At 46.0% G+C, this 15,128-nt stretch overlaps 1 protein-coding gene across 2 annotated transcripts in view; it reads left to right on the top strand.

Annotated features, from left to right (window-relative positions):
- Window positions 1-14,215, top strand: part of ddah1 (dimethylarginine dimethylaminohydrolase 1) — a 222,447-nt gene extending 208,232 nt beyond the window's left edge. For both annotated transcript variants that reach the window (XM_041207591.1, XM_041207590.1), the window contains exons 5-6: window positions 9,967-10,110; window positions 13,281-14,215. In XM_041207591.1, coding sequence (XP_041063525.1) covers window positions 9,967-10,110; window positions 13,281-13,391 — 255 coding nt within the window. In that variant the 3' untranslated portion in view covers window positions 13,392-14,215. The remainder of the gene's footprint in view (window positions 1-9,966; window positions 10,111-13,280) is intronic.
- The last annotated feature ends 913 nt before the right edge of the window (window positions 14,216-15,128 follow it).

The raw sequence follows: 15,128 nt of genomic DNA, 5'->3' as shown, positions 1-15,128 counted from the left end.
ACCTACATTTTTCCACGTGACTACTAACACTATCCCAAATAATTGTTTCTAGAAGCTTCCCCACCACTGAAGTTAAACTGACTGGTCCGTAATTGCTGGGCTTATCCTTACAAACTTTTTTTGAACAAGGGCGTAATGTTTGCAATTCTCCAGTCCCCCAGCTCCTCCCCTGAGACTAGGAAGACTGAAATATTATGGCCAGTGCCCCTGCAATTTCTACTCTCACTTCCTTCAATGGCAGAGACACAGTAAAAGATACAAGTTATATACCAGAAATAGAGAGGAAACCAAGAAGCTAATAAGAGTGAGGAGCTTAAGGTAATTAATATTAGCAGAGAAAATGTATTGGAGAAGCTTAAAGGACTAAAATCTGGCAAACTCTCAGGACCTGATGGTTTATGTCCTCGAGTTTGAAAGGAGATAACTGCAGAGATAGTGGATGCTCTGGCTATGATTTTCCAAAATTCCCTAGATTCTAGAACAGCCCCAGTGGATTGGAACTTAGCAAATGGAACACCGCTTTGCAAGAAAGGACGGGGAGAGAGAACAGGTCAGTTACCCTGGTATCAGTCATGGGGAAAATGCTGGGATCTGTGATTAAGGAAGTCTTAACAATGCACTTAGAGAAGTACAGTATGATCAAGCAAAGTCAATATGGCTTTACAAAATGGAAATCCTGCTTGACAAATTTGTTTTTTGAGGATGTACTAGTCGGATAGATATAGGGGAACCAGTAGTCTGTCCTTTTGAAAAGGGCAAGGGGAGGATATTCAGCCCCCCTGCCTGTTCCACCATTTAGTTCAATCTTGATAAGATCTGTATCTTAACTCCATTTAGCCATGGTTGGCTTTGGAGTCCTGAATACCCTTGTCTAACTGGAATTTTAAATTAGTTTGATAAAAAATTAGCCTTCCTTACTTTTGAGGGGTCTTGACAGGGTGGATGTGGAGAAGATGTTTTCTCCCGTAGGAGCATCTAGAACTAGGGGCTGCTGTTTAAATATAAGGGGCCTTCCATTTAAGACGGAGATGAGGAGAATTTTTTTCACACACAGTCATGAGTCATTGGAACTCTCATCCTGAAAAGGTGGTGGAAGCAGAGTCTTTGAGTATTTTTAAGGCAGAGGTGGATAGATTCTTGGTAAGCAAGGGGTTGATAGGTTATCAGGGGCAGTTGGGATGCAGATTTCAGGTTACTATCAGATCAGCCATGATCCTATTAAATGGCGGAGCAGGCTCGAGGGGCTGAATGGCCTACATCTGCTCCTTGTTCATATATTGATAAATTATCTACTTTCAAATAATGGGAAACTCCATTATGTCAACATTTATCAGTTCCTGTCAATGAAAATAACATTAGCCAGTTCAGTATTTGCCAAGTGTTGCTGTGGACAGTGACAGCAAAGGGCTATTACCCCCAGTGAGAATCTCAGGACTGAAATTTCCCAACCCAGGGGCTCTGGGAAAATACCAGAGAGCCATCCTGCAACAGTCCCGTTGCCAGGGAAGTTCCCATCGACGGGTCCAGGTGTGGATTGGCAGCCAGTGTAAATAATTAAAGGGCAGTTTCTCCTGGCCTGCCAACATTCTGTTCATGCTGCAGGCCCCACACCACATGGGGGAGGCCTCATGGACCAGGCCTCCCGATGGCACTGGGCTGTTGGCTGGGAAGCCTTGCCCGCGGCCCCATTGCCCCACCCAGAGGGGCCTGACTGCTTGGCCTCTTTTGGTTTTTAATTTTACACTTGTTTTTGAGGGAGCCTCCATGATGAAATGTCCTCTTGGCTCCTGTCCTGCCTCACTGGCGCCCACCTCCTTAATTGGAGAGCGAGACCGGAAGCAACAAACTCCGAGAATGTCCCTGTGCCAGCAAGTGGAGGCTCGGGACCTCCATTTGGTCCAAATGTCGGGGTCCTGAAGCCCACAGGAGGATACAGCCCTTTGTCTATGGGCGGAATGACCCCTGAAATCGGCCAAGCCAGATTTCGAGTGGGGGCATCGGCATTTGAGCAGCCAATGGCAGTGGCTGGGTTTCCCGCTGTATCTTGCGCCCGGTTGTTTAAAACGTTGAGATGCCCGGGTTTTACACAGGTCGCTGGGTTGGGGGTGGTGCAGGGGCTGGGGGTGGCCTCTGATTCGCCCGTCCCGCCATGATCTCAGAGCTTCAGTAACCTGGGCGACATATTTAAACGCCACCGTTGCATAGAGCGAGCTCTCTTCAAGGGATAGGAAGCTGCTGGGAACTGACGGCTGCCAAAGGCAGGAAACATGCTGCCCCCTCAGGTTTAATGATGCCTCCCTCGGGTGCCCACTCGATGCAGTGGAGGCCTGCCCCGATGTCCTCTACCCCCCCCCCCCCACCCCCCCCACTTTGGGTAAAGAACCTCATCCAAGGTGAAAAATCCAGCATGGGAGGTGGTGGCAGCACCAACACCCTGTGAAAGAGGACAGCCACCCAGTGCCGAAAGAGGATGAATGATCTCCTCCATTCCCCCAGGGTAAGTCACTCTCTTCATCCCTCTCAACCCGCACACTCACAAACCCACCACACATCCACAGGGGTCTCACTCACTGCTGGTTCAAGTTAGCTCAGTTGGCTGGACAGTTGGTTGGTGATGCAGAGTGACGCCAACAGTGTGGGTTCAATTTCTGTACCAGCCAAGGCCTTCTTAACCTTGCCCCTTGCCTGAGGTGTGGTGAACCCCCCCAGATTAAACTCACCACCAGTTGTCTCTCTAATGGAGAGAGCAGCCTCTGGGACTACAGTGACTTTTATTAAAGAGACATCACCATTCACTCTCTCTCTCTCACACACTTTTATCTGTCCTACAGATCATATCCTCATCCTATCCATGGCACCACTCACCACTCACACATGCCAGGCAACCTTATGATCTGGCCTGGCAGGCATCCTGCTTATACACTCTCCATCTGTATTCATGCAGGACAAGCTGGCACACAATGAAAGGGAGAGGTCACAGGCTGATAGAGGAATGCCTGACATCATTGTCCCTACAGACTTTGAAAACACAGCCATCCAGCTGGCCGATGATGATCTGGACCGTTCCTGCGCTGATGGTGATGTCAGCAGTGCTCAACCAAGTGAGGGTCAGTTCCCCTGTCTCGCAGTGTGAGTCAGTTCCCCTGTTCCACAGTCCCCTGCCATGCACTCATTATTTCTCCTGGCTTTTGCAGGCACATCTGGGAAGCAGCCAAGGGGGTCCATGAGCCAGACCCTCGACCCCAGCCCTGAGGACACTACAGAAGAGCAACCCACAGACACCGACATTGAAGACCCATCACAGCGCTCACCCACACCCCCCCCCCCACCAGCACAGAGAGACACACCTCTGTGGGACCTAATTCTAGAGCAGCCTTGGGGTCACAATTTGGTGAGCAGATCTCACTGTCTGATCCACAGCAGGTGGAGGCGGGGACTTCCCAGGTCCCCGGCTCTCGGATAACTGCTGGAGACCAGAAATCTGCTGAGTCCGAGTCAGATGAGGAGCCTCTGGACTCAGTCATACCTCAGTTGCTGGAGCTGCAAAGACAAGCTCGGGAACATCAGGAAGGGATGTCCGCTGCACTCCTCAGATTGCAAGGCACGATGGAGGAGTCAGTCTGCCTTCGGTCTGAGGTGATAGTGCCAGCATGCCAATGCACCAAGGTCAACACTGGCAGGATGGCAGCTGCCATGGAGACCCTGGCCCAGGACATCAGTCCTGCACAGCTGCATGGGCTGATGCACTTGCTGGCATATATCAGTGTCAACGTGGGGGATGGGGAGGATCTCGAGCTCATTCCAGCTGCCCCTTCCTCTCAAGGAGTCAGCCAGAGGCCTTTGGGCACCCAGGGGGAGGAGGATCAGCAGGTGCACAGCCCATCCGTCCAGGTGACTCTGGGAGTCTCCAGCCCATCCAAGTCCCCGCTTCCTGTGACCTCAGCAGTTCCAGCTCCTCAGGCCGAGGAGGGTGCCACAGCCGCACAACAAAGACCCCAAAAAGAGGCTGGGTCCTCCAGGTTTCAGCCCTCCAGAGGACGCCTGCCAAGGTCACCACAGACAACAAGGCTTGGCCTTCAGCCGGCCACCTCCACCTCCGCAGTCAGGGGAGCATCAAGACGTAGCGGCAGGGTTAGGAAGGTCAAGAAGGTTTCGCTGCATAACATGGGCATGGGTGTTAATCACTTGTACCTAATGTTCACTATTGTACATTAACTCCCAAGAATGTCTCCTTGCCTATGGCTCCTTGTTATGATGAGCAGTGTTCATGTCAATCAGATGTGAAACCTTGCTTCCTGCACAAAATGAAGGCTCGTGTCACAGTCCAGGACCTCTCCCCGGTGCAGTGTGTAATCCTTTGAGCACAGTGATTGTCCGGCTGCAAACTCACTCTCCAGATTAGTGATGCCGGCACCTCCATGTGGCTTGTGTTTGCTGCAGGAATCTCTGGGTTCCGTGATGTTCTCTGTGTGCTCTCAGCATCTTAGAGGCAGAACTGCGCCCCCCATCTCGACACCATTCCTGACAGGTGAAGGTGTGGTGCTGAAGGGAACAGGTGATGAAGCCTGCCTAAGGATCAAGTTGTCTTAAAGCCCATGTGGCTGCTGTATCTCCGCAGCGTCTCGATGATGTGAGCCTCTTCACAGAGCATCTGCGCACTGCACTCAGTCAGACAACTGCCAGACGTTTCCAGATGCAATGTGAAGAACTCGGGGATGTCCTCGCTGCATCTTACCGTCCCCCTCCTGGAGTCTTGGGGCAAAAGGGCCTCACAAGCATTGCCTGCCTCGTCTGGCCAGTGCAGTGACCTCATCACCTGCACCCTCACCTTCCAGGACCTCATCACCCTCATCCCCTTTGACTTCTTCCTCATCGGAGGAGACATGCAGCTCTTGCATCTCCTCATCATCCAGGTCCTCCCCGCTTTGTGTCACCAGGTTCTGTAGCACACAGTATGATGCATGACACCCTCTGGGGTGTCAGATCTGCCCAAGCGCCTGAACCTCATTTTCAGGATGCCAGTGGTGAGCTCAACCAAACTCCGGGTTGTGGCATGAGCCTCGTTGTTCCTTCTCACCAAGAGTCTGAGGCCGGCACACGGGTATCATCAGCCATGTCCTTCGCAGGGATTCCCTTACCCCGCCCCCACCGAGGAGCCAGCCCTGCAGCCTGTGTGATCCCTGGAAGATGTCAGGGGTCTGAGACCTGCTGAAGATGTATGAGTCGTTGATGCCTCCGGGGTATCTTGCACACGCCTGCATGATCCGTTTGTTATGGTCACAGACCAGCTGAGCATTGAGACAGTGGAAGCCTTTGCGGTTCACATTCTGGACTGCTTGTTGCCAGGGAGATTTAAGAGCCACATGGGTGCAGTGGATAGTACCCTTCACCTCTGGGAATCGGAAATCTCAGCAAATCCCAGCGCTCTCACTTCCTGGCTCACCTGATCTTTGTCGAAGTTGACAAAGGTGTGTGCCTTGGAAAAAATGGTGTCTGTGACCTCCTGGATACGTTTGTGGGTGGAGGCTTTCGAGATCCCACAAAGGTCCTCAGTGGATACCTGGAAGGAGCCACTGCTGTAGAAATTGAGCGCGGTGATAACTGTAACTGTCAATGGCAATGGATGCCCTCTGCGCCCCCATGGTGCCAAATCCTGCAGAAGGTGGCATATGTGAATGACCAGTTCCCTTGACATGTTCAGGTGTCAGTGACACTGGTTCTCGCTCATCTGCAGGTAGTACATGCACCATCTGCAGACCCTGGGTCTAGTGATCCGCCCATGAATGACGGCTCTCTGGGTTCATCCTCTGTGTGCGCAGGATGCTGTTTTGTCCCTTGGTCTTCAGGGTTTTGCTCCTCCCTCTGGTGAGCCAGGTGCCTCTGTCTCATTCTTCTCCTTCTTCCCTCCTGCCTATAGGCAATGAAGCAGACAGCGAGATCACTGGGCTCCATGTTCCTGATGGTCTCTTCACTGCAGTATCAAAGAGAGAGACACAAGGGTCAGTAATTGTCTCCTAAGGGCCACTCTTGGTCAAGTCATCACCTGTGGCTGCCTCTCGAGGCCCCTTAACACATGCCAGAGAGTCCAGGCAGCCTCATGGATGCCCAGTATTTAGTGCCCATGATGGTTCACTGTGCCCACACCCAGCACCACCCCCTCCACACCACATGACCGACTGGCAACAGCTTCGGCCACTTGACCACATCCTGAACTCTCACCTCAGGGGCAGGTGTTGTCCTAATCTGGACTCCAAGGCTTCACGGTTTGCTTGGAGCAGGAGGGCGACTTTTCAATGTCAACTGGAACATAATGCAAGGGACTAGGAGCGCGCCCCTCCATCAGTGTTCGATGGGCACCTTTCCCAAGGGCATCCTCAAGTTTGCCCAGTTGCCCCATGGATTCTGCAGCACCATCATTCAAGCTTGAAGTGAGTGCGTGAGGGGTTAACAGCACTGGAGCAAATCATTGGCATTGTCAGGGATTAGTGCTGCTTGTGTGGGCACAATTGCTTGACTAGGCTGACCCCGAGCATGTCAACTGAGCTCAAGCTAAACGCGCTCAGCTGCGAAGGAGTGCTATCTTTAACATGTTTTGGCACTTGCTCGGCTGTTTTCCTTCCCCCTCCATCCCCCATCATGTGTTTGTGTTCAAACATCGGTCTATGTTGCCATGGCACCCTCTTTCACTCATGCCCTTGCCTCAAGGTTCTCTCCCCCCACCCCCCCAGCACTGTCGCCCTTGCCTTGGCACCACAAGCCAGCCACAAGGAGGCTGCTATTGGAGACTTGCCTGTGACCCACCAAATCTGTGGAGCCACTTCCTCACATTGGGATCATCACGAGTGCTGTGCAAAGTCGTGTGCGCTCACTTCTCCGAGATCCCCTCGAAGCTCAGGTCGCCAGGTGCACGCCATCGCAAATTCACGCCGACGCGGGCTTTAAATTGGACGGCTAGGTTGGGGCTTCCAGCATGTGTGGCCACAATAATGAGATGTAAACACTTCCAAATCAAGTTCCCGGCATTCGAGGGCAGGAAACAGGGCCCAGCGTTGACGAGGGGAGGGGAGGGGGGCAATCATTTCCTGGGTTCACCTCACTGGGAAACACGCCCAGGGCCTTCTCGTGAGTATCTCCAATCTCGCCGCCAAACAGATCAGGCGCAGAAAACGCCGGCCTATGTTTTGCTCATCTTTCGGTGCATTATGTTCTTCTATTTTCACTCCTTTTCGTTCTTTCATTCCATCCTTTTGCCAAGCAATTACTGCTCAAAGAATCAAAGAATGGTACCATACAAAGGGAGGCCCATATGGCCCATTGTGTGTCTGCTGGCTCTTTGACAAAACCATCCATTTAGTCCCACTCCCCTGCCCTTTCCCCACAGACCTGCATGTCTTCCCCTTCAAGCATTTATCTAGTTCCCTTTCACATGGGCCTAGATAATTGGCAAGCTACAAATTGGCTAAGAGCAAAGAAACTCAACTTATCATCTTTTCACCTGATATCTCTCCTCACAAATATGATCTGAATAGAATCAGGAAACCCTGGCTGATTGGATGCTTTCTGATATATATATAAGAGCTGTGAATTACTTAGGTGCAATGTGATGGTGGTGAATATTTAGGGGCTGCAATATGATTGGTGAGGTAACAAAAATAGAAAATAACCAATTAGCAAGCAGAGCAATCCTGAAATTGGAATGTAGGATATTGGGAATTATCAACAACCTAGAGTGTTTCAACTGAAAGTCTCCTCTCTGCTGTTTTACCACAGTGGTTATAGAATCATTAAATGATACAGCCCAGAAGGAGGTCATTCGGCCCATTGTGTCTGTGCCAGCTCTTTGAAAGAGTTATCCAATCAGTCCCATACCCTGGTCTTTCCCCAGAGTCCTGCAGATGATTTTATCCTTTTAAAATCTTTATCCAATTCCCTTTTGAAAGTTATTATTGAATCTGTTTCTACCATCCTTTTAGGCAGCGTGTTCCAGATCGCAGTAACTCGCTGCATAATTACTCGTCATCTCCCACTGGCTCTTTCAATGATCATCTTAAATCTGTGCCCCCTGGTTAGTAACCCTCTGGAAACAATTTTCCTTACCTACACTTGTCAAGGCCCTTCAGGATTTTGTTTGACTTTATTAAATCACCCCTTAACCTTCTCTACTCTAAAGAGAGCAACCCCAGCTTCTCCAGTCATTTGAAACTTCCCAAAGATGTAGATTGGGTTTGTCAAGCTCCCAGAGCACTATGATGGACAAGAAGAGTAATATTGAGTATAATATTTACTCAGAAAGGAATAACTTGGCATAGAGATGACAACCATTTATTGTGGTCTTTTTGTGTATTAAAAGAAAATAGCAAATTTGCTTATTCAAGATGAGAGATTCAATGGAGACATAAGATAATCCCAGCAGGTCAAATAATTATCAACATGGTTATTATGTTCATTGTAATGGCTGAAGTATGTCAGTTGTATTTAATTGTATTTTGGTGGTGGGCATTAACTTGTGCTCCAATATTTAGGAGCAGACAGAAACTATGGGTTCCAGTCTGTAAGCATAACCCCTAGCTTCTGATTGCTTGCCATTTTATTTCACCAGCTTGCTCTCATGCTGGCATCTCTGTCCTCGGTCTGCTGCAAAGTTCCAGTGAAGCTCAACACAAGCATGAGGAACAGCACCTCATCTTCTGATTCAGCACTTTCCAGCCACCTGGACTCAACAGTTTCAGACCATGCACTCTGTCCTCTGTTTTGATTCTGTTTTGTTTTGCCATGCATCAGTTTGAATCATGTTTTTCACGTCTTTGCTTTCGGACAGAGCTATTCATTATTCTGGCATTCACACTCACTCTGGACAAATGCTTTGTTTCTTTACTACAACTATCACCACTCCCTTTGCCTTTTGTTCCATGACATCTTTGTCACTTAACCTCTTCCACCCTTTACCCTATTCCAGGCTTTCTCTTTCCATCTTCCTGCTTTCTTCCCCGTTTCAACATTCCTACCCTCCTTCTGTTCTGAAGAAGAGCCATATTTGACTTGAAACTTTAACTCTGTTTCTCTCTCCACAGATGCTACCAGACCTACTGAGTATTTCCAGCATTTTCTCTTTTTATTTTGGATTTCAAGCATCGATAGCATGTTGCTTTTATATTACTGAAATTGCAGGTGTTGGGTTTGGAGGCACGTGTTTGTAAGGTGTATCTCCATAAATAAAAGCTTCTAAGTGTCTAAATAATAGCAGTGTGAGATAGCAGAATAGTCATTCAGATAGCAGAATGGCAGTGTTGTAGTAAGAAGGGTAGAAATGATAAGAAAACATATATATATAGTTGCTATATATAGTAATGAAATATCGAACCTTACTGAATTGTGACTCTCAAGAGCTCTGTTACATTCTTAAATGTAAAGTGAGACCAGCGCTAGGAGCTACTACTAAACCCATTAGGGAATTCAGGAGAAACATCTTTACCCAGAGAGTGGCGAGAATGTGGAACTCGCTACCACAGGGAGTGGTTGATGTGAACAGTATAGATATATTTAAGGAGAAACTGGATAAACACATGAGGGAGAAAGGAACAGAAGGATATGCTGATAGGATGAGCTGAAAGGGGGGTGTGAGGAGAATTGTGCGGAGAATAAGCACCAGCACAGACCAGTTGGGCTGAATGGCCTGTTTCTGTACTGTAAATACTTTGTAATCTCTGCCTTACATTTCAGAGTGTAGTGACAAACATGCATATATCTTTATAGTTTTTCTCTCTGTATGGGGAAAAGAGAAATGTGTCCGATTGGATATATGATCGACCATGATCTCATTAAACTGCTGAACAGACAGGAAGGTCTTATCCTGATCCTATCAGATGATGCAAATAAAGGAAATGGCATCACTGCTAATTGAGCCAATTAACTGTGGTTCTGTCGGGTTAGATAGTTGGGTTTGATTTAACTGCTTTTACTCAACAGATCATGCAGGAGATGAGTGAGCATCGTTACGACAAGCTTACACTGCCAGATGATCAAGCTGCAAACTGTGTTTACCTAAACATACCAAATAAGGGGCATGTTCTGCTGCATCGGGCCCCTGAGGAGTTCCCCGAGAGTGCAAAGGTAAATCAGGCATTGGCTTTATTTGAGTGGACTTCATTTTACAGCAATTTTTTTTCATGAAAGGAACTTTGACTTGCTGTTCTTTATTGTCCTTATTATTAAGAACCCAAAGTCTAGGGACAAGCCCATGGTGCAGACACTGCCAAATGGAAGTCATGAAATCACACAGCACAGAGGAAGGTCATTCGGCCCATCATACCTGCGCTGGCTCTTTGAAAGAGCTATCCAATTAGTCCCACTCCCCATGCTCTTTTCTTGGAGCCCTGCACATTTCCCCTTTCAAGTGTTTATCCAATTCCCTTTTGAAAGTTACTATTATATCCTGTCTAGGCCACTGAGAGACAGTGAAGTCTAATTAAATTACGAAGCAGTGATTAAGTTTATCCAACACTTAGAATCATAGAGTCTTGCAGCACAGAAAGAGTCCTCTCAGCCCATCTATGAAAGAGCTATCCAGTTGAAACCCACACCCTAGCCTTGGAGGACAGCTGATGGCCATGAATTCAGTAATAAGAAAAAAAAGCTTCAAATGCTTGATATAAATGCAAAAAAATACTGCCCTGAGACAACACATCCAGTAAAGTCTTTGGATGACACCCTTTAGAATTGGGGAATCTTGGACGAAGTGAACATTTTTCTCCTCTGTTCAAATGCTGGCGATCGTTCAGTTTATTTTCTGCATTTAATATTTTGATTTCAACTTAAATGATGACAGCTTTGAGTAACTCTGAAATCCTTTGTTGTTAATGTAAGAATCAGGAGAATTGGGTCAATTTTTCTCTGTGAATAAACATGTCCCGAAAATCAAGGCCCACGGGGTAACAGGAATGATATTAACACATTGCTATTCTGTTTTGCACAGCCAGCACCATGGAACACAAATATGTGTGGAATTATAATTTAATTTTTAATTATAAAGTCAGAAGCCGAGATGTGATTCTTGCAAACATAAATGAAAGTTAGCGAGGGAGAGCAGCCATTTAGCTGTTTAAAAATCACCTGTCCATCCAGCATGCCATTTTGAATCACTCAAGTGCTTTCATTTCGATTGACTTGTTTAGGAGGTTATTAATCATTTACCAGCGTGAATAAACATGTTTTTCTTGAAATCTGTTGTACATTTACTTTTTGGTAATTTCTACTCGCACCCTCGTCTTACTTTATACATGGCTCTGTTGGTAGTGTCCTCACCCCTTGACTAACAAGGTGTTGATTAGAAATCAAAACAAAAAAAAAAGTGCTGGAAAAACTCAGTTGTCAGGCAGCGCCTGTGAAGAGAAACAGAGTAAAAGTCACTCGACCCGAAACCTTAACTCTGAGGCAGAATTTTCTGCCTGTCGGTGGTGGGGTGGGGGGGGGGGGGGGGGGGGGGCGGGTCCAACTCAATCTCCGGCGGGCGTGGAGCTGATCCCCACCGGAGAAGGGGGCCCTGCCGCCATTTTCCGTGGGTGGGCCAATTAAGGCCTGCCTAGCGTGATGTCCGGTGGGAAGCGCCCTGTGCAGGCGGTGGTGGGGGGGGGGGGGGTGTTGGGGGGGGAGGGATTCCCCAAAAGCAAGAGTGCGCTCTTTCACGCATGTGCACGAACGAGCACATGTCTCCCTGAAGCTAAGTGCAGCCCCAGGGAGATCGCTGACACTTTTAAAAAGATAAAAATAGAAAAAAAAATTCCCTAACATGTCCCCCTCATGTGACAATGTCACATGAGATGGGGCATGTTCATAATTTACAGAATAACTTCATTAAAGTTTTTAAACCCCTGCATGAAACATCACCCTGCCGCTCGATGAGGTTTCATGTTTTCTCTATTTGTCACAGGGACTCCTGGCCGACCCGACAACCTTAAGGTTGGACGGGCAGGTCCTTTAATTGTATAATTGATCCTGTCAATGGCCTCAATTGGCCATTGACAGGTCGGTGGGTCCGCAGCTGATTTTGCTGCACCCCCATCTACTGGAATATTTAAATAGAGCAGGATGACATCAGGAGTTCCGTCCAACATCATCCCGTGTCATTTTACACATCGGCGAGTAGGCCCCACCCCCTGCTCACCGACAGCAAAATTCTGCCCTCCGTTTCTCTCGCCACAGATGCTGCCAGACCGGCCTAGTTTTCCCAGCATTTTCTGCTTTTATTTCAGCTTTCCAGCATCCGCAGTATTTTGCTTTTGTAAGGTGTCGATTAGAGTCCCAGTCCAGAGACTTGAGTACATAATCTAGGCAGACACGCCCAGCCTAGCACTGAGGGAGCACTGCACTGTCAGAGGTGCCATCTTTTGGACGAGATGTTAAATCGAGGCCACATCTGCCCGCTGGGGTGGATGTAAAAGATCAAATGGGCACCATGTTGAAGAGGAGCAAGGGAGTTCTCCCTGGTGTCCTGGCCAATCCCTTAATCAATGTCACCTAAAGCAGATTATAACTCATTATTTCACTGCTATTTGTGGGATCTTGCTGTATGCAAATTGGCTGTAACATTACCTGTATTACAACAGTGACCACACTTCAAAAATGCTTTGAGGTGTCCTCTATTTGTGAAGGCTTTATGTAAAATGCCCATTCTTTCCCAGCTGAGAGGTCATTTGGAAATACCCACAAGAAGTGATGGCCATGTGAAATCTGCAGCTGATGTGGTTGAACTGATTATTGATCAGAGTTAAACACAAATAATAGATGAGAATTTTTGGGTGGGGTGGGGGAGGTGAATTCAAGAACGATTTTGAGGCAGTGTGACTGAAATGTTTCATTGTATTCACTGAAGCAGAACTTGATAATGTCTAAAAATCACTTGGGGCCAAGAAACATGTTCCTGTTTCAGCCTTGAAAGTTCTCAAACAAGTCATTGCCAGGCAGTGATTTTTAAAAATATATATATTTCAAGAGAATAACTGGCAATACAGAACTTGAATATTATTGAAAAGAGAGGCATGTTGCTGAAGTTTTTTCACCTTGGACTCACCAGGACAAACACAAATGCCAAACTTCAAACAATTTATACTGCAGGAGAAAAAGGGGCTGACTGGTTGGCGAGTTGACTTCCTGTGTTTGTCCTGATGAGTACAAGACAAAAATTTTTGGCAACATGATTCTCTTTTCAGCAATACAACTAGCAGGTGCATGATTTAGAGTGGACTTTAAACAGGCAATTGTAATAACCTCTTTCTCCCTCCCAGGTGTTTGAAAAACTCAAGGACTACATGCTGATTCCAGTTTCCAACTCTGAACTGGCCAAAGTTGACGGAGGTCTTACCTGCTGCTCTGTTCTTCTTAACAAAAGGGCTTGAAAAATGAGGCTCATTTTTTTTTTAAAAAAATATTTCTTTTGATTAGCAATAATGTGATTATTACATAACTGAGCCTATTCTGAAAAGCTATCCTATCTCTATGTTGGTCCTAGACCCTTAACTTTCACTGTGCTATTTTTATTAAGACAGCGATCAGACAGTCCTATATTGCCACCTTGTGATTCAAACCATGTATAACTTTCTTTACTGTGGTGAACTGCTATAGAACTCTGACAAGCAGGATATATATATATAGATATAAATATATATATATATATGTGTGTGTTTGTGTATGTGTGTATATATTCAGGTGCTAAAAGGGTGAATTTATTCATATAAGAATTAATGCAATTTTTATTTGGATCTAGCAGTTAATTGTTTTATAAGTGTGTGGGTTAGTTTTCTTTTATTGTTGGTTCTGTAGGCAGCTTCCTTAACCTCTCTTTCCATTGACCGACACAATTGCTAGTTAATACTTAGTAGCATCAATATTGTAATACAATGCTTTGGCACCTGCATGCCTAAGAGTGCCTCCTTTTTCTGCATTCCATAGCAGCACATGCTTTGAAGTTGCATAGACCTGCATTATTGAATAATTCTAAATGACTCAGTTCCATTTGCTTTAGACTTTTCTTGGGATGATTGTTTTGCTTAAGTTAGTCTAGCTTATTTGCCCAGGCGTTTGTGCCAAAGGCATCAGTGCATTCAGTTTGGTCACAAAAGATCTCACTACAAAGCATTATCAGTACTCCTACCAAACTTGATTGCTTGATGTGTTTTTCATCTGCTTCATATAAATTAAATAAAAGTCATTATCAATGCTACATCCAATGTGTTTAGTCCATTTTACTTGCAACAATCAGTATTTAAACCTTGTGCCATATTCATAATTTCAAACAAATATACTTTCAATGCATCATTGCAAACATGCTGCTGTTTTACCAGGAAAACCCTTCAAATTGTGTTGCGTTTTCTAATGACTTTGACATCACATCCATGCGTTTAACACCGCTGTTAGCCACTTTTACATTCCATGTACAGCAGTCGCTTCAGATTCTTCAAACACCCTTTTAACAGTGAACTTATTGCTGCATTTTAATATATTTTAAAAGGCATTTAAATACTTCAAATATTGCCAAGGAAAATTATCAGAGAAGATACACAGCTTTTGTATGGGCTTTTTCTGTAATAACCTTTTACTGAATTTCATGTTTATTTCATGTGACAATCAACAGGTTTCTGCTCAACCAATCTTAAATAAAAAGGTCACGTACTTTTAATTTCAAACGTCAGTTTTTAATGAGAGAAAAAGTACACCGTTTTGATATATTTTAAGGGAGAAAAAAAACAGGTATAAATTTTAAAAATCAGAAGTACTTGTATTACTGCTCTGCAAACCAATTAATTCCGTAGAAGCAAGGCAGAAATTATTGTTGCTGAAGTATCACTTGATGACTGGACCAAATTCCTCCCTCAGATATTTTAACAGAGGTGCTTTATTAACAATAACCTGTTTGCATTGAAGAATGTGAGATTTGATGTGATTTCTTCAAATGTTCAAATATCATAAAGTAGAATTTGCTGTTTGCAGTTATTTGTTCTATGGCCATATGATGAGGTCCTCAGCTGTAATCTCCCCATAACGTGTGAATGATATTGAAGCAGCTTTCCTTTGTCAATGAGCTATATCTTGCAATTTCATTGCAGGCATATTTGGACACTTTCCACATATGGGTG

Source organism: Carcharodon carcharias, chromosome 16 (genome assembly GCF_017639515.1).
Source record: "Carcharodon carcharias isolate sCarCar2 chromosome 16, sCarCar2.pri, whole genome shotgun sequence".
Classification (NCBI taxonomy): domain Eukaryota; kingdom Metazoa; phylum Chordata; class Chondrichthyes; order Lamniformes; family Lamnidae; genus Carcharodon; species Carcharodon carcharias.
The sequence above is the reverse complement of the archived record's forward strand: the minus strand, read 5'-3'. Positions and strand labels throughout refer to the sequence as shown.